The sequence below is a fragment of the Rhamphochromis longiceps genome, linkage group LG14 (assembly GCF_057381845.1).
Source record: "Rhamphochromis longiceps isolate RC_006_pf linkage group LG14, R_longiceps_female_GT1.1, whole genome shotgun sequence".
NCBI lineage: Eukaryota > Metazoa > Chordata > Actinopteri > Cichliformes > Cichlidae > Rhamphochromis > Rhamphochromis longiceps.
This window is the reverse complement of record NC_140570.1, coordinates 10,371,444-10,390,712: the sequence shown is the minus strand read 5'-3', so window position 1 is coordinate 10,390,712 and position 19,269 is coordinate 10,371,444. Positions and strand designations below refer to the sequence as shown.

General features: G+C 40.9%; 2 protein-coding genes across 2 annotated transcripts; one reads left to right on the top strand and one right to left on the bottom strand.

Annotated features, from left to right (window-relative positions):
* Positions 1-346: 346 nt before the first annotated feature.
* LOC146653596 (TRPM8 channel-associated factor homolog) lies at positions 347-14,401 on the top strand. Its single transcript, XM_085381026.1, is given in 12 exon segments — positions 347-2,974; positions 8,896-9,112; positions 9,280-9,571; positions 9,827-10,128; positions 10,232-10,406; positions 10,817-10,911; positions 11,455-11,571; positions 11,573-11,669; positions 12,117-12,353; positions 12,691-12,908; positions 13,140-13,253; positions 13,553-14,401. Coding segments are annotated over 12 exon segments (2,757 nt in total). The 5' UTR covers positions 347-2,324; the 3' UTR covers positions 13,796-14,401.
* A 1,966-nt stretch (positions 14,402-16,367) lies between these two features.
* Positions 16,368-18,399, bottom strand: LOC146653595 (endonuclease domain-containing 1 protein). Its single transcript, XM_085380617.1, has 6 exons — positions 18,241-18,399; positions 17,975-18,087; positions 17,765-17,865; positions 17,455-17,569; positions 17,145-17,301; positions 16,368-16,863 (listed from the first exon to the last, which is right to left on the bottom strand). Exons 2-6 carry the CDS (start codon positions 18,050-18,052, stop codon positions 16,472-16,474), a joined length of 843 nt encoding a protein of 280 aa, XP_085236743.1. The 5' UTR covers positions 18,053-18,087; positions 18,241-18,399; the 3' UTR covers positions 16,368-16,471.
* Positions 18,400-19,269: the final 870 nt, after the last annotated feature.

Sequence of the window (19,269 nt, the reverse complement as noted above, 5' to 3'; positions counted from 1 at the left end):
CAATGGAAAGCCCAGGATGTCCTGGACTTAGTACATCGGGACTTAGCAGGATAGCTTAAATAAGTCAAAAGATATAGACCAAAAACAAATGTCCATTACAGAGGACATAAATGGATAGGTTGGTTCTTAGGAGGATATAACACATCAAAGTTCTCATTACCCATTCTCATATTTACATAACATTTATAATCTTTATAAACATTTGACTCTGTGGCCATAAAAAGAAATGCCTCCTTTCAGTGGTCACTCCCCTTGTATGTTTGTCCTCTGTTTTGCGTATCTCCTGATATAAGCAGCACCTTTCCCTGCTCTGAATTGCATTCTTTCTCCTGTTCAGTCACGTAGAGCTCCTGGTCTTTCATCTCTACAGCCTAATACAACAGAAAGGCATCTTTCAGGTAACACAAAAACCCTAAAGTGTTGTGTTTTTAAGTTGTGTTTGGTTGTAATGAGATCAGTGAAGAACAGCCTTTTATTTTTGCAGAATACATCTTAGCTTTTGATTTTCAAGTAGTCAAAGACTTGCTTTTGTATAAACGTTGACTCCAGTGTTATAAAACTTAATCAGGTTCCTTTTGCCTTACTGAGTAGACAGACATCTCTTATGTGTTAAGGTTGACCTATGTACTCCTTCAGGAGAATGCACCTCAGAATATGGAGGAAGAAACATGTTTATTACATTCACACAGACTCACACACAACAATACACACAACTCTGTTCTTAATTTTGTAACTGTGGAAATAGTTTGGGAAGTATTTTATTTCCAAAGAGAGGCATTTTCAAGGCTATTCATAAATCTTGTGTAAATAACAATAGTGAGGTAAATAACAGTGAGGCAGCAGTGACAATCACCTGAGTCTGAAGGGGTACTTGTTTCTGTGAAAATGCTCCAAACCAGTAGGACCCTGTCTCAACTTTCATTGTGTGTTATATTCACAATTGCCACTGTAACCAAATAATAATGGATTGGATTTATATAGCGCTTTTCAAGGCACCCAAAGCGCTTTACAATGCCACTATTCATTCACTCTCACATTCATACACTGGTGGAGGCAGCTACAGTTGTAGCCACAGCTGCCCTGGGGCAGACTGACAGAAGCGAGGCTGCCATATCGCGCCATCGGCCCCTCTGGCCAACACCAGTAGGCAGTAGGGTAAAGTGTCTTGCCCAAGGACACAACGACCAGGACAGAGAGCCCAGGGATCGAACCGGCGACCTTCCGGTTACAGATGCGATTTCCAACCCCCTGAGTCGCCCACAAAATTAAACAAAATTAAAGTTAAAAACCAAAATGTCTGTTCCAGCGAACATTAAAAAAAAATCTTCGATGTAATGTTAAGTCTTTTGTGTGATTTGGTGCTTCTCAAATTAATTAATGAATAATCCAAAAAGTAGCGATATTAATGCTAAAAAAAAACAAAACAAGAAAAGAAAGAAAAATATTTCCTCCAAACAAAGCTTCTAAATTTTAAATGCGCAAATCAGTCCGTGCATGATTACATTGCTCCGCCCATCAAAAAGTCGACTGCGCGATATCGCCTCATTTATTGGAATGACGCATGTCGGTTGAAAACATTTACATATCGGCCAACCATACTGTCTGTCTCACTGCCTTTATCAAGATTTTGGTGGATGAGTGTAATAAAGTTTCTGGCCACACTCTTTACTCCCTCATCTAAAACTGGATGCTGGCCTTACAGAAAGAAGGCAGACACAAGTTGGAATATAATTAAGGACATTTAGACATCTAATGTATTTGGGTATGCAAAATGAGGTACTTTTACTGTTTTCATTGCACATTTGCAGCTTGGTCCAGAAACTGAACTCCTGGTCAGTTACTAGGACCATACTGCCAAATTCACCTGCTTCTTGGAAGATTTTCTTTCCTTCCCTGCTAACCCCGAAGTAGCTGTGACACACTTCCTTTCTTCATTTTTTCAGTGGAAATACATTTTAAAACAATGATCTTTGCCAATTTGCAGAGAACACGTCATATTCTGATTAAACATTCATTTATGGTCACTTTTTGCACCAGTGGTGATAAAAGGAGCTGTGTCTTATCAGTGGTCCCTCCCCTTGCTTTTTCCTCCTTAGCACATAACCTTGTATAACCAGCTCCATTCTCTGCTTTCATTTTTATTCTTTCTCCTGTCCTGTCACGTAGAGTGTGTTTCTCTTAAACTGTTGGGCCACAGCGTAATACCACAGAAGGAAACTTTCAGCTATTTGGCTGTAATGAGATTAAACCTGATGTGTTAACAACTTCCTCTTTCTGCATCCTAACCTTATTCATCAGTCTACAGAGTGTAAATCCTCTACACTATGTCATCTAACCAATCATTCAAAAACCAACATGAAGAGGCCTACGCCTCCCTGATGAAAGGCCTGAAGGAGCTGGACCTACAGGGACCCTGTGTTCCCAGTGACCTGGTCCTGATCGGAGACCATGCCTTTCCTGTAGCAATGAACAGCCGAGGTCAGGTCCTGATGGCTGCCTCTCTGTACGGCAGTGGAAGGATTGTGGTCCTGGGTCATGAGGGCTACTTGACAACCTTTCCTGCTCTGGTAGAAAATGCTGTGACCTGGCTGAGAGGTGATGGATCTGATAACCTCTCTGTAAGGGTGCACAGAAAAGTCAGTGCAGTTGCTGATAACCTCCAAAAACCCAGCTTCCAAGTAGAAGTTGTGGGAGCTTTCAGTGACAGACTGGGAGTTGGTGTTTATGTGACCGATGCCTACAGTGTGGGCTCAGACCCAACAGAGCTGGTGGCGTTTCTGAAAGCTGGAGGAGGGGTGCTGATAGCTGGGCAGGCGTGGCATTGGGCTGCAACTCACCCCAAAGAGAACACACTGCATCAGTTTGATGGGAATAAAGTGGCAGGAGTGGCAGGAATCTACTTCACTGAGCGTTATGGTGAGGCGGAGAACCTGCCCGTCTACCCTCAGATCCCGTCCTCCTGGAAGTCATTAGCGTGAGTATTCTATATAGCTCTGTTTTACTGAACGTTTACAAAAGTTCCACTTTCCATATAATAACTTTTTGTGTGACCTTTTGAGCTTTTGAAAACAGTTTTTCTCTCATTGAAAGAGTCTTCCTAAGGTTAAATTTGGGACTGATACCATTTCTTTATTAGCTAATTTAATTTATATTGGGATCTTCCCCTCCCAGCATTCCTGGATCTTGGATGAGGGGAGGATCATCCACAAAAGTCCATCAAAGGACTTAGTTTGTGTGTGTGTGTGTGTGTGTGTGTGTGTGTGTGTGTGTGTGTGTGTGTGTGTGTGTGTGTGTGTGTGTGTGTGTGTGTGTGTGACTCTATCTTTTCAGAAAAGTCAGTTTATGTCATGTTCCTGGGTCGAGCGACCCAGTGTTTGAGTTTTATGTATCTTTTGTATTCATTTGTGCCCTAGTTTAGCTCATCCAGTTTATTTTGAGATTGCTGTTTAGTCCTTTGTTCCTTAGTTGTTTATGTCATCTCCCCCTGTACTAAGTCTCCCTGGTTCATGCGTCATGTCTGCGTGGTTATGTTTAATTCATGTCATGTCTAATCTCCATGTTTCCTGTTTTTTCCTTTGAAAGTCTGTATTCAATGTCAGTGTATTCAGTTTCACTTCTCCTGTCCTGTTGTTAGGTTCATGTGTGTCATGCTGTGCTCCCATGTGTGGCCACTTCCCCTGATCATCCCTCATGTGTATTTAGTCTCTGGCTGTGTCCCAATTCAGGGTCTGTACGCTTGAAGTACGCATTTTAAATGCAGTTAAGTCACCGCCACGCAACGACGGCTGTCCCAACCCAAGTGTACTTCAAATGCATACTCCAAATGCTCCGTCGATTTCCCCAAATATCAAGCATGGTCCGGTGCACGCTTCGTGGTCCCATATATCCCACAATTCATAGCGCGGCGGTGGGTGTGGAGAATTTTGCCGCAAAATACGGCAGAATGGAGCGGTCGGAGAGTTTTTGGTTTTTTTTCCAAACTTCATTGAAATTATAAAGCGAACAGTCAGTCATTCCAGTTCAGTTTGTACAGTAGACATACAAGGCAAATAAGAGTAACAATATACAGTACAATGAAATAAGAAGGATAAATAAATAAAGGGGAAAAAAAGAAAAAAGACAAAAAGGGGGGGAATGTGACAGACTTCATAACAACTTTGTACTTGAAAGTTGTGACAGCTCATTCGTTAAACATTTCTGAATTAATTTCAATCAATAATAAACCTTTTTTATTGGAAGTTAGAGTAAGAGAGTTTAAGTAATATTCAATTTCAATCAAAAACAAATTAAATGATGGGGTTGAGTTTTGAAATTTACATTTATGTATATGGAATTTCCCTAATAAGATGGAGCGGCCGAAGAGTGAACTGTCAAAAGTACTGAATATGACATCACTTATTTATGTGCGAATGTTTAATAATTAAAGTCAGTCATATATCCACAAACACAACAAGCTGAAAGTCAGTGATATATGTATATGTGTGTATATATATATATATGTGTGTGTGTGTGTGTGTGTGTGTGTGTGTGTGTGTGTGTATCAGAGGTGGGACCAAGTCATTGTTTTGCAAGTCTCAAGTAAGTCTCAAGTCTTTATCCTCAAGTCTCAAGTCAAGTCTCAAGTAATGTCAGGCAAGTCAGAGTCGAGTCTCAAGTCACTGGTGTAAAAGTCCGAGTCAAGTCACAAGTCTGAAACTTTGAATTTCAAGTCCTTTCGAGTCTTTAAAAAAAACAAACGAAAAAATAATGTTGCAGTTATGCTAAATGTAAATATTAGACCATGTAATTTTTAAATCTGTGTTTTTCTCAACACATGACAAAATAGTGAACTTAGAAAATATACACAAATTGTGAAATTGCACCTCTTTAAAATGCAGCTCAATTAAACCTAGCTCCAAGAATAATTTTCACCGACAGTTCTGAGATAAGCTGCATGTTATTCTTGGATGTGGTTGTAGGACCAGCTTTAAAATCGCATGACAAAAATATCATACACATAAAAAAAAACTGTATCACCAACGTAGCCTGGACAACATTTGCTAGTTAGATGAAGTCAGCTATCTCATCGTAGCATATTTATATGCATATTTATAATCATACGGTTCTTGGAGTGAGTGCATACACTCATGAAGTTTAGTAACTTCAGGTCACTGCAACAAGCCCAGGTACAGTTTACCGACGGATGGGTACAGGACCTTGAAATGCACCGTGTAGAACGAAAGACCATCGTACGTATCATAAGTTTACCAGTCTCACAAATCGTCTTCATAAATACACATTCGTTAACCGTTTATTAATAGGACCTTTGAGCTCAACGGTAATTAATTAGTAGTGGAAATAATTTCTGGTACCCATCACAGAAATGTAGCAGTGACAATAATATTGTATGCTGTAATCGTACTGGACAATTAGTGATACAAAAAACCTGTTTTATCCTGTGAATAAAAGTATATGTTTTTGTCAATGTACCATAATAACAGAAGCGAAACGCAATATTGTGTCAGGACAATTCACTATTTATGCACAATAAATAAAGGAGCATAGCGCGACCATTTCTGTTCAGCGCCAGACTTGCTTGTAACCTATATCACCAATTATGTTATGAAAATGACGTATTAACTACTACAAAACACTGACCTTCGTGTAAATGCTTGGAGCAGACTAACATGTGAGCTGGAGTGTTCTGGGACGTTATATTTGATCTTTGAATGGCTGCAATCCAGGCCATCCGTCGCGTCTTTGTTACTTCGGAAACATGAACAATTTCTCTTCAACGACGTAATCCGATAACAACCGATCTCTTTACCCGTCGGCTTCCCGTGGCTGTCATGCGACCGGCTATTGCAGTTAATAATACAACAGCTTCTTGACATTTTTGTGTTTCTTTTTATCGCTGTATAACTGATTTTAATTGAAAGCCTGCGTGCGCTAGTACCGCTTGCCACGAGTTCCCAGAATCCTTTGCGGTTCTACCCGTGAATGACGTCACATTTTCAATCTCTATATAATATGCATGCTAAATTTTATATTTGGGGTAAAATATCAAGTCTTTTCAAGTAAACCGGTTCAAGTCCAATTCAAGTCCCAAGTCATTGGTGTAAAAGTCCAAGTCAAGTCACAAGTCTTAGAACATTTTTTCAAGTCAAGTCTAAAGTCATAAAATTAATGACTCGAGTCTGACTCGAGTCCAAGTCATGTGACTCGAGTCCACACCTCTGGTGTGTATATCTATATATATATCTATATATCTCTATATATATATCTATATATATCTATATATAGATATATATAGATATATATATAAAAACACCCAGCACGCCCCTGCGGGCGGTTTATCCTTCAAGCTCGGGTCCTCTATCAGAGGCCTGGGAGCTTGAGGGTACTGCGCAGTATCTTAGCTGTTCCCAGGACTGCGCTCTTCTGGACAGAGATTTCCGATGTTGTTCCCGGGATCTGCTGGAGCCACTCGCCTAGCTTGGGAGTCACCGCACCTAGTGCTCCGATTACCACGGGGACCACCGTTACCTTCACCCTCCACATCCTCTCGAGCTCTTCTCTGAGCCCTTGGTATTTCTCCAGCTTCTCGTGTTCCTTCTTCCTGATATTGCTGTCATTCGGAACCGCTACATCGATCACTACGGCCGTCTTCTTCTGTTTGTCTACCACCACTATGTCCGGTTGGTTAGCCACCACCATTTTGTCCGTCTGTATCTGGAAGTCCCACAGGATCTTAGCTCGGTCATTCTCCACCACCCTTGGGGGCATCTCCCATTTTGACCTCGGGACTTCCAGGTTATACTCGGCACAGATGTTCCTGTACACTATGCCGGCCACTTGGTTATGGCGTTCCATGTATGCCTTGCCTGCTAGCATCTTGCACCCTGCTGTTATGTGCTGGATTGTCTCTGGGGCATCTTTACACAGCCTGCACCTGGGGTCTTGCCTGGTGTGATAGACCCCAGCCTCTATGGATCTTGTACTCAGAGCTTGTTCTTGTGCTGCCATGATTAGTGCTTCTGTGCTGTCTTTCAGTCCAGCTTTGTCCAGCCACTGGTAGGATTTCTGGATATCAGCCACATCCTCTATCTGCCTGTGGTACATACCATGCAGGGGTCTGTCCTTCCATGATGGTTCCTTGTCTCCCTCCTCTTTCTTGGGTTTCTGCTGCCTGAGGTATTCACTGAGCACTCGGTCAGTTGGGGCCATCTTCCCAATGTATTCTTGGATGTTCGTTGTCTCATCCTGGACTGTGGTGCTGACACTCACCAGTCCCCGGCCCCCTTCCTTCCGCTTAGCGTACAGCCTCAGGGTGCTGGACTTGGGGTGAAACCCTCCATGCATGGTAAGTAGTGCTGCATTAACATCATCTAGCAGACCTTCTGAGGGTACTTCACGTAATCTTGGTAACCGGCTACGGGGGATCCAGGTTTCAAGCTTGGCCATGATCCTATTTTTCAGGTCAGTTCCTATCGCACTCAACAATCCTTCTCCTATCGCACTTGGGGCTATGTACCCAATCTCGGGTGGGGGTGATGATATCTCCCCCCTGACCTGGCGTCCTGACTCCTCCTTGCCGTAGGATTTGTGTTGTACCTCGTCAATCTCTAGCTGTGAGAGCAGTCCCTTCTTTCGAATGTTGGAACACTGAGCTACTAGTTGTTTCGCCGTCATTGTGGATGTTGGGTATCAAAGAATCCATAGGTCCCTCATCCTATTCATGTAGCCCCTTCCGCCGGGGTTACTTGCGTAGTAGCATTCCTATATATATATATATATATATATATATATATATATATATATATATAGATAGATAGATAGATAGATAGATAGATAGATAGATAGATAGATAGATAGATAGATAGATAGATAGATAGATAGATAGATAGATAGATAGATCATAATAATCTGACAATACTATAATATTGGCCATATTATTTTTACATTACCACAGTGAGATGACTTTAGTCTCATGAACAACATTAACTAATTGTTATTTACTAACTAATCTTAAATGACTGTTCAGCACAGAAGTGAAGCCCAACAATCATGTTTTACAGTCCCGTGGTCTCAGCCTCAGATACTCAACTAATCAAAGTGATGTCATGACAAAAATGAATGACCAACAAAACATTTTTCTCCTTCATTTCTGTCAAACAATGCTGTATGTCACGTGTCTCGCGGTTAGTAACATGGTTGCTAGGCAACCTGAACAGCGCGACGAAGCGTATACCGTCCCATTTCACAAGCCTCTCACTTCCGCACTTCTCGTACTTATAGTACGCACCGTACGTAGTACGCGTAGTGCGCATACTTCAAGCGTGCAGACCCTGAATTGGGACACAGCCTCTGTGTTTCATACAGTCTGTGTCACGTCGTCTGTGTTCCCACCCTCCATGTCCTCCCGGCCAGTCTGTACATCATCGTCATTTGACCTTAGAACTGAAGAAGCTTCTCGGATGAGAGGTGAAACGTCTTCAAGTAACTTAAAGAAGTCCAGACGCTTTTCTTTGCAAGCTCCTTTGATCATCGTCATGGTTTTCTGAGTCTCCTTAGTTTATCAGTATCTGTTTCCCAGTTTAGTTTAGGTTCAGTTTAGTCACGGTGTTTCTGCTTTGTGTTGAGACCTGTCATCAGCCACAATAAAGGCTCGCTTTCAGTTTAAGTTTACTTCGGTCTACTCTCTTGTGTTCGCACCTGGGTCCACCACACACACCCCCGCACGGTCTGTCCCCTCAGATCGTGACAGTTTATTTTTACAGAGTTTATATAGTTTTCACAAATAGGTTAATTTACAAACCACTGATTTTTTTTTTTATATGAAGAAATGTGTACAATTATTCTTAAATCACTTTAATTCTGCACATGTCACTTTTCTATTCCACTTTTCAAATACAGGACAGGCAGGGATTTCAAGGATGACTTGGGGTTCTTACTCCAGGGGGTTTCAGAATTCAACCTCCCCTCTGAGTATCTGTGTTCTGAGGTTCTAGTCCACAGCCCACTAGCCTTTCCCATCGGGACTACAGAAGATGGACGACCATTCCTGGCAGGAGCCTACTATGGGCGAGGACGAGTCCTTGTGGTTACACATGAAAGATGTCTTGAAGTTGAGGTAGAGTCAACATTAAATGTTAGTCATAAAATTTCAAAGTCAAAATCTTTAGAGGGTTAGGTATTAGACCTCAGGATGATTGAAGTGAAATGTGTGCTGATTGGACTTGTCTTTGATATATCACCAAATCCATGACTTCCTTTGCTGCTGCTTTCCTTTGATTTTAGAGTATGGCTCCATTTTGGAGAAACGCCATTCACTGGTTGGATGAAGGGCGCAGAGGGGTTGTTGGTGTCATGGTGGATCCTGCACTCAAAGTTCTGAGTGAGTCTGGGCTGAAGTGCGAGAAGACAAACTTCAGGAAAGACCTCAGCGTGTTTGTGTGTACAGCGTATATCACTGAGCATTTGGAGGAAATTCAAAACTTTGTGGCAGAGGGAGGAGGCCTGCTGATTGGAGGACATGCCTGGTACTGGGCGCAGACACATGCTGGGCAAAATCCACTTACAGATTTCTCAGGTATGAAAATGCACCACAAGGGTTTCAAAATATACAGAGTAGAAATACCGGTAGTGTTCTTATTTTCCACCTAATTGTCCATGTGTAAAATGTGTTGTATACATGCAGTGCTGTAACAGACTTATACATTATAAGGTGTGATATGTTGTGATAAGTCAAGGATCAAAAAGGAGTCTTCTCATTAGTGGTCAAAAACAAAGTCAAGACATTTCCAACCACATGACTCAAAGTCAAACTGGCTTTACTTTTTTTCAGGGAACAAGATCCTGAACCAAATGGGATTGAGCCTGTTAGGAGAAACAATCCGTGCAGGAACATACAAAGCCCCTGTACCCAGCTGGCCGATTAAAGATACTTACCACTTCCGCCACCTTCTACACCGCTTTGCTGCCCATGTGACTACAGGTGTAGAACTTAGCAAGCATGAGGAGGGATGTCTTAAAAAGCTGGGCAATGACTGTGATGCTTATTTGCGCACAAAGGCACGTGGCTGCTTCTATTACACTCAAGTGTTGGCTGCACTCACTGACATGTTAAAGAGGTCAGGCCTGCCACAGGTGAGTAGAGAAAAAACATTTGAACAGCACAGACTAGTGCACTGATGATTATATGGCAGCTGTTAACCACTAAGATGTTACACTAATATGTTCTTCTTTCAAGGTGAGTGACAGCTGCCCTGCAAAGACGCCAAAAGACCATCTACTCCTCAGTTTGGGATCACCTGTATATGAGTTTTGCCTAAATCCTGAGGCCCTCCTGCCCTACCTCATCAAGGATAGGCCACTGATGCCAGACGTCTATAACCACAGGCTCAAGATCGATGTTACCACAACAGGTCAGATTTCATGTTTGTGGACAAATGTGTCAATTGTGAATATGTCACAACCAGTGTGCAAGCCACACTTAAACACAAAACTTAGTGGGTCAGATTCAGTGAGTTTATTTACAGTCCAAGTGATTTGATAACTGCTTACAAAATCTTCAAGCAAGAGAAAATCCACAGTTTGTATCTACTAAGTCTGTAGGAACTCGTAGTGTTCACTAGTCAAATCCCTAACTTCCGATCCCACATGACACAGAAACGGATTCTCCCCCACATATTTCTCTCTCTCAGAGATAGACGCCCAGTGACACCTTTTTTTTCAAATTTGTGTGTGTGTGTGTGTGTGTGTGTGTGTGTGTGTGTGTGTGTGTGTGTGTGTGTGTGTGTGTGTGTGTGTGTGTGTGTGTGTGTGTGTGTGTTAGATGGGGAAGAGTGGATCAGCACTGGTCTCTACCTCTCTCCTTGTATGAGTACCTACATGGTGATGCCAACTGAGATTATCAACAAGGAGTGGAAGGTGAAACCTACAAAATTGTATAATTTAAAGGTCTTTCTCCTTCTGATGACACTACATGTTCATGAAAACCTCAAGTGAGGTTTGCATGACTCCTTTTTACCCTTTGTAACTGTAACAAGGTCCATTTGTAGTTTCAGCCATTTCAAAGATTGATGTAACGACCATGATATCACCCACAGGTGAAGCTCTGTTTTGAAGCTTTTGGGAGTGTTGAGTTATGCTGTGTTGTGCTGCGTGGCGTGCCGCAACAGCCCCTTAGGGTCTGCCTGTTTGCAGCAAAGGTTCATTCAATCTAAAGGACCAGCCCCACTTGATTTTTTTCTGTCATTTAACAGCTCAAACCATCCCTGAAATCTCTTACTTGATTGGACGATATTGACACAGGAAACTAATAGCACACCACAAGAAAGAAAATGTAATCATGACAACTGCTTTGTAAATCATTCCTGAATGCACTCTGTATTCAGGAATGGGGCTGTTTGCAAAGGCGACGGGTGTTGTAATTTGACGCTAAATCCAATAGATTTTCCATTTTATCTACAGATTCAGATAGGCTGTCAAACTGATGACCTACATGACAAGGATGAGCTGAAGAGACCACCACGTGTTCATGAGCGATTTCCTGTTACATCAGAGATGATGCATGTGTCCAACCTGTGGGGGGGGGCTCATCTACCTGGTGGCCCCACCCAACACACAAGTGAAGGGGTTGGAGATCATAGTGCAGAAAGCTGTAACTGTTCCATATTACAAGTCTGGTAAGTCTGTGGTTTATAACAGTGCTGTGTACTTTATGTCCATGGAGTTAATGGAAGATATCTGATAAGTCTTAATCTTATTCACTTGGATCACCTTCATTCTGATCCCAAGTGTTTTCAATGGACGATGCAGGTGAAACAATTTCAGTTCAACATGTTGAAAGTTAAGTAAAGAAAAGTAAACAAAAATCTAGTTAACAGCTTAACCCTCTCGTCTAAAACAGTGTACAAGGTTTGCTTAATTCTTATTATTCAAAGCCTTCAGCTTTACACAAAAGCCTGTTTTAAAACTTTAAAGGCTGTTTGAAGGGTGTAATCAAATGCATATGTGACGCTGAAAAATTACAGAAATACAAAATACAGATACTATAGAAAATGTTTATATTTTTTAAAATGCAGTAATTCAAAGCATTTTAATAGATCTGCTCCTCTCTTTGTTCTTTTCAGGTGCAACAACTGCAGCTGAATGGTTAAAGCTGCGCACGGCTCCTGGGCCCTGGACAGAGTTGGAGTTTGAAAACATCGTCCTCACCGTACCATCACATGTTGTTCGGGGTCTGGAGCACCCCGAGGAGGTGGCTGCTCTCTGGGATGAAATCATGAGGGCCATTGCGGATCTGGCTGCCAAATCACACAAATTTCCCCACAAGGAGCGCTTTGTGACAGATGTGCAGATTTCTGCTGGTAAGTGCACTTTGACTCCCAAGGACATGAAACTAGTCCCAACTCACTGTGGATGACAAACAATTTAACTAAAACATCATGTTCATGCTCAGTGTGATACATTTTTATATTTGTTTTTGACTCTGTTGATGAGAGGATGCAAAGATTTCTAGAAAACAAAATATATATACAAAGAAAGGATGAGGAATATCAACTAAAGTAGAGACTACTGGATTACTCACATACAACAAGATCAAGATGATCTGGCAAAGGGTGGGATTTGGGAACTGACATGTGTCAATTCTGGTAGGTGAAAGAGGCAGGAAAACAAAATGTCATGTATTTTTCTTCTGTTAAGGCTGGATGCATTCAGGTTATCCCATCATGGCACACCATGCCTCAGCTGCTGAAGTAGTTGATGTTAAAAAAGGTAAACAACTGTGGGGCCCCATCCATGAACTTGGACACAACCAACAGAGAAGCTGCTGGGAGTTCTGACCACACACCACAGAGTGTACATGCAACCTGTGGTCAGTGTATGTGAATGAAGAGGTGCTGGGCATCAACAGAGCACAGGTAGAGCAAATCAAGTGTTTTTGACAGTCTCATTTGTTTTATATTAGTCAACATCAAGAAAACTCTTTTTGTATCCTTTTTCGCTGTGATCACATGATTTCATAACTACATAACATAAATAGATTTAAAACTCTTCTTTGTTTTACATCAATCATCATCAGAAAACTCATGACTGAGTTTGCTGTGATCACATGATTTAGCAACTATCTCATTCCATGTTCTTTCGTGCAGGCTCATGGTGATTTGACTTTAGCTAAACGAAAGAGTCGAGTAGAGGAGTACATCAAGGGAGGAAGGAAACTCAGTGACTGGAGTGTGTGGGTTGCCCTGGAAACATATCTGCAGGTGAGAAATTATAGAGAAATTTTGCTTGATCCATAGTAAAGAAAACACTTGATATGAATACAGAGGTGGGTAGTAACTAGTTCATTTACTTGAGCAAGTTTTTGAAAAAACTTTGCTTTTAAAGTATACTCGACCCACCTCTGTATGAATAAGACTGAAAGTCCATATAGACTTGCAGACTTATAGTGAAGCTAACATTAAATGGTAACAGGTTCTGATGCTTTGGTCAAGAGATTATTGCTCCTAACATAAAAGACAGCTAATAGTTTGGCTTGTTGTTATAATTACCTTCTCTGTAGCTCCAGGAAAAGTTTGGCTGGGATGCCTTTAAGAAGGTTTTTGCTGCGTACCACCACATGAGAGACTTTCCTGATGACAATGACACAAAGATGAACCTGTATGCTGAGACTTTCTCGCAGACTGTGGGGATGAACCTGACCGGCTTCTTCAAGGCCTGGGGCTGGCCCATCAAAACAGCCACTGAGAGGAAACTGTCCCAGCTGCCTTATTGGAATGATCACCCCATGATCCAGTACAGATGAACTAAACACGACTGCGGAATAAAGAAATGTAACGAGTGAAACTTTAGTTCATTAAACGCTTTATATTAATCTTTTTATAACATTTATTGCATGCAGAGGAACGTTGCAGCTTTTTTCACAGTATTTGCACTGATCATTTGCTCCAAATTAGTACCCCTCCAATTTAACTAGATTTCTTTGAGTAAACTTGGACATTAACATGTCCTCTGTGCTTATTTTTATATCTGGGATTGTAAGAGAGGAGGGGAAGAACTGTAAGTTGGGTTGCAGTGTAGAGGAGCTAAATATTATTATTGCTGTTCCTCAAAGTGAAGATCTGTTGCCATAATGTCAAAACGGCTTAGCTCTGTGAATTATAAAAAGGTAATTATTTAGCATACACACAGATTGCAGCTAGACTGTGAGCTGTGGTTATGCTGTTGCTTTTTGGTTTAATCAGTAATCATGTTTTTAATGCAGCAAGTAGCATTTCAGTAAGTCTGTAAAATTCTGTAACCCATAATTATCACTCTGTAATAACCATGTAATGCTTTCACTGAACTTTGAACTTGTCAATCGCTATGGGACAACCTGGACTAATTTTTTTGCCTCTAAATTGAGAACTGATGCACACAATAAACAATAGTTGTATAATTAAGTCTGTCGTTTTTTTTTTGTTTGGTTTTTTTTTTACTATATACACCTTCCTGCAACACAGGCTGTTTGTTTTTACTTTTCAGACATAATTATGATGAAGAAGCCATCATTCACAGCCTTGCTCCCAGTACTTACTACTTTGCGTTTATTTCCTCTCACGCCCACGTCAACGTACTCTTGCCTTCCTTCGACATTGCTAGGTTGTGGATATGATAGAGTCGCAACATATGCTCATTAATCAACTATCTAAATTGCCACATTCTTGTCTTAGCAGGATCAATTTCTTTGCAAAACTACTCACTGGTGCCCGATGCTCAACCTCAAATGAAACAACTGCAGTTCAGATTTTCAGTATGTTAATTACGGTTGAATAAAAATGTTGCATAACAAACACAATCCTTTCATTTCATGGGGTGAAAAGTAATTGGACAAATTAAAGAACTGAAAATAAAATGTTCATTTCTAATACTTGGTTGAAAATGCTTTGCTGGTAATAACAGCCCGAAGTCTTGAGCTCATGGACATCACCAGATGCTGGGTTTCCTCCTTTTTAATGCTCTGTAAGGCCTTTATGCAGTGGCCTTGATTTATCAAACTCCTGACTTCCTTTGACTGCATGTTTTTGTCATTGTCCATCTATATTGTAAAACAACACCCAATCAATTTGACTTTTTTCCTAAACTGTGCTGGCTTTTCTTGGCAACTTAAGGATGGCTTGTTTTTCTGCATGGAGAGCTCTTTGGATTGCATTTTCTCTGGTCACAGTGAACTCTTCCAAATGCAAGCACCACATCTCAAATCAGCTACAGGACTTTTGTCTGCTTAACTGATAATGACATAATGAAGGAACTGCCCACACCTGCATTTGAGTCAATTGTTCAACTACTACTGTTCCCTTCAAAAATAGGGCGGCACATGTTAAGGAGCTAAAACTCTTAAACCCTTCACCCAATCTGAATGTGGACGCTGAGAGTCTGTATATTATGTCCATTATATAACTATAATTGGCATATGTTGCAGTGAACAGGTAATAAAAAAAACTTGTGTCAGTGTCGAAAAATATATGTACCTAACAGTATGTATATGAAGAGCCTCAGCTGGGCTCAGGCAGTTTGAATCATTCATAAGTCTGTGATTGTATCATTATTTCCTCTTCTTTTTTGTCATAGTTTTTTCTTTTTTTTTAATGAGTACAGTCTCCCAAACAGAGGGTCATCCCTGACCTGACCTGAAGTATTTCAGCTGTGCAAGAAACTCAGTATTGGAACATGTGGGTGGCCCCAAAGACACATGAAGCCCAGTGAGCTGGGACTCGTGGATCCTCCAGGCATTCTGGTTCAGCTTGGGATTCTGAGGAACCACATTCGTCTGGGTGGCATTGAGGCTAGGGACTGCAGGTAAGAAGTAAAAGAGGGACAAGATTACAGTTTCTCAGTCCAAATAAAAGGTGAGAGTCTTCAAATATTGTAGAAAATTATTAAATACAAGCATGTCTAGAAAAAAACGTTGAAACATAATGCTGTAGTTCCGAGAGCTGTATTTACGTATGGTAAAGCTGAAGAAGCATTTTAAATGTCTTTAAATAAAAAATGTTAAGCTTTGCCTGGCCTTTCTCATAATGGTAGTCAATCTAAACTTTACTTTCCAAGTCTAAGCTGTAGGTTTATATGTAACATTTTATTATGTCAGCTTAAAGTGTAGCTAATATAACACCTCCTGAGAGTCAGTTTAATCACCAATTTCCAGCTTATTCACTGTATGACAGCATTTACAGTTTAATTACAGGTTTAAGACTCCTGTTGTTGCTCTGTCTTTATCACAGGCCCTCGATTAAGTCGAGTGTGTACATTGAATACAGTACTGTAGACTGCACAACCTTCTCGCCTTCCTTTGCGACACAGTTACTAATAAATAACCACATTATCCTTGTGCTTCTCATTTTTATTCATTTATTTAATATTTAATAGTAAGGATTCATTGGTTACTGTAAAACAACAATGTACAATTAAAAGATCCTTAAATTTACTGCCATCATTGCTTTTATGCTCTGCAATTGTTGTAAAACAACTCTCCCACTGGCTGTGCCGTGAACTGCTGCAAGAATGTTTCCAGTTTATCCAGAGAGAGCTGCTCCACCAAGTTGTCCTCTGTGTTTCTTGCTCTGGCAGCGCCGCTCTGAATGGGTCTGTCGTTGTTGTCCACACAGCAGTAGGCATTCCACAGGTAGTCTGGGATGTTGACACGCTTAACATTGTTTTTAACAATCCAGCTGTCTGCAGAAGGAATGGCACCGACCAGCACGTACGCCTTAGGGCACTTCTCCAGAAAAAGCTCAGTAAGCTGGGACTCGTGGATCCTCCAGGCATTCTGGTTCAGCTTGGGGTTCTGAGGAACCACATTAGTCAGGGTAAAAGTGGCGTTGCGACTAGGGACTGCAGGAGAGAAGGAGAAGAAGGACAAGCTTAAAGTCTCTCTGTCCAAAGAAAAGGTGAGAGCCACGATGAGTCAAGAAGTGGGTTAGTCATTTTCATTCAGCAATTAAAATATTCTAGAAAATTATAAATTTCAAGCATGTTTAGCAGAAAACATTGAAACATAAGGCTGGAGATGCTGCTCGTTAGTTAAGTCTATCTATCCTCAGCTGCTGCAGTCAAAAACAATTCCCCAGTCCTGTACTGCCATCTACTGTCTACCCTCCTGAAAAACATACAACCTGGATGGTGTCCATTGGGGTTGAGGTGACCACGGTCAAAGCCTGAATTTGTGTAGTCCTCATTCAGAGCTTGTCTCTCTCCAAGGTAGACACCAGGGTGATCCTGCCCCAGCCAGTATCCATCTTTCATCTCTCCCTGCCAAGACCGATCTACCAGCTAAGATGCATGGAAACAAGATAGCAAATAATTAATTCCTTACGATCTAAAAATGTCTAAAAGAACAGAAAATGTAAATTTTATGACTCTATATTCTTCATACTTTCTCTCTGACATAAATATATATGCAAAATAAGCTCGTGTGGAACAAACCTGTGGCTCTACAAACCACCTGTTCTCCCTGCCACCTCCATTACTGGGCTGGAATTGATAGGCAGAGTAGACAGCAATGCGATGGATGGTGTCATACAGTGTGGCAAAGTGATACCTGATGGTGCAAATATTAGCAATAGATCAGAAGTGCTACTATGATAAATAAAGAACAAAGAAAGTTTTCGTTCTAAAAGTGATAAGCAGCAGTTGGATTTTCAAAGATACCATAGAAAAACAGTATTCTGAGTACACATTACAATGCTGTGTATGCTGATTCAGTTTTAAAGTATTCTTTCTGCCGGTTTACTACCTGTTGACAAAGCGCTGACAGAGGCGGGCAGCACCAGGTGTGGATGCTCCCAACTCAGGCACCTTTTCTTTGTAAAAGTACTTCATGCATTCTGGTGCATCCTGGGGCAAAATGATAAAATACATAATAATTAATAGTAACAGAAGTGAAGCTATTTGATAAGACACATATTTAATTATTCTGATAATCTGGAATAAGAAACCAACAAACCTCAAAACGTTCCACAACATCTGCGTGGACAAAACAGAGGAGCGGGAGAAGAGCACACAACGTTATGAATGTTTGCATTCTGGATCAGAAGTGTGGTGTCTGAGATTATTGACCTGAATAAAACACAAAGCAATAACACTTTTGTTAACAAGGCGCTACGTTACAAAGTATATGCTGCCGTGTATGTATAGCTCAGGCCATCACGTACTAATAAGCTAATTGCTGCTTTGGACCATCTGTGTTGATATTTGTGTGTTTCCACTCACCTGCTGGTGCACCTGTCTGCTGCCACAGTTCACCCTGAAGAAACTGGCTTTTATATGTGACTTCTCACCACTCCCTTTCACTCTGTTTGTCCAGTTTTATCTGAGCACATGATATTTGTGTGGAATGAACCAGAATCTGCTTACCAAAGAGCGGGTGCGGCTGACTAGATGATGTAGAAAATGGTAAAATTAGCACTATGATAGTGAGAGTGTGAGTAAATCTTAGTCACTTGCTTGAGTACAAATGAGTACAGCGTTCTGTTTAAAAACAAAAGAAAGAAAGAAAGAAAGAAAGAAAGAAAGAAAGAAAGAAAGAAAGAAAGAAAGAATATATCAGCAGTAATATAGTATTCCAAAATATGTTTTATGCTCTAAATATATTCTGACAAAATGACATTTTGATTAGAAAACTTTTACCTCAAAGTATTCAAAACAAACACTTACTGTTTCTGGTTTTAAACCCTGCTGTGCATTTGATTTCTTGCCTAATACTCTATGAAATCAAGAATCACATCCAGTAAATATTTTAGCTACTGTCTGATTCCTTGGAAACAAGAACATTTCACTGCATGTCATTCAGAAAGTTGCATGTTTTTAATGATTGGTAGGCGAGATACTGTTTCCCTACTAATAGGCTCATACAACATAAAACACTCTTACTTCCAATGCAGTTATTTGCACTCCAGATCACCTCCTGGAATATTACTAGCATGCGGTTTTGACAGATTTACTTACACTCTCCAACAATCAGTTCTTGGTTGGGCAGCACAGTGCTATCTGTTCATATGCTGATTTTCCCACGATTACAACAGGAGCTACAGTTAAACCTCACATATGGACTCTTCACAGATATCCAATATATTTAGTTCAGCTGATTAATCTAACAACTTGTTTGCATTTTGACTTGTTCCATTTACTCAAATAGGCCAAGAGGTCATCACAGAAAGTTAATGCTGTTCATCTGGAAGCAGCGCTTCCAGAGGTGTGAGAGAAACATTTCATCACCAATCAAAGTGACTTCTTCGGACA

Coding starts and splice junctions, on each gene's coding strand:
- LOC146653595 (XM_085380617.1), bottom strand. CDS start 18,052: ATGCAAACATTCATAACGTTGTGTGCTCTTCTCCCGCTCCTCTGTTTT. Junction 17,866..17,974: donor ATGTTGTGGAACGTTTTGAG/GTTTGTTGGTTT, acceptor ATTTTGCCCCAG/GATGCACCAGAATGCATGAA. Junction 16,864..17,144: donor CCCCAATGGACACCATCCAG/GTTGTATGTTTT, acceptor TCTCTCCTGCAG/TCCCTAGTCGCAACGCCACT.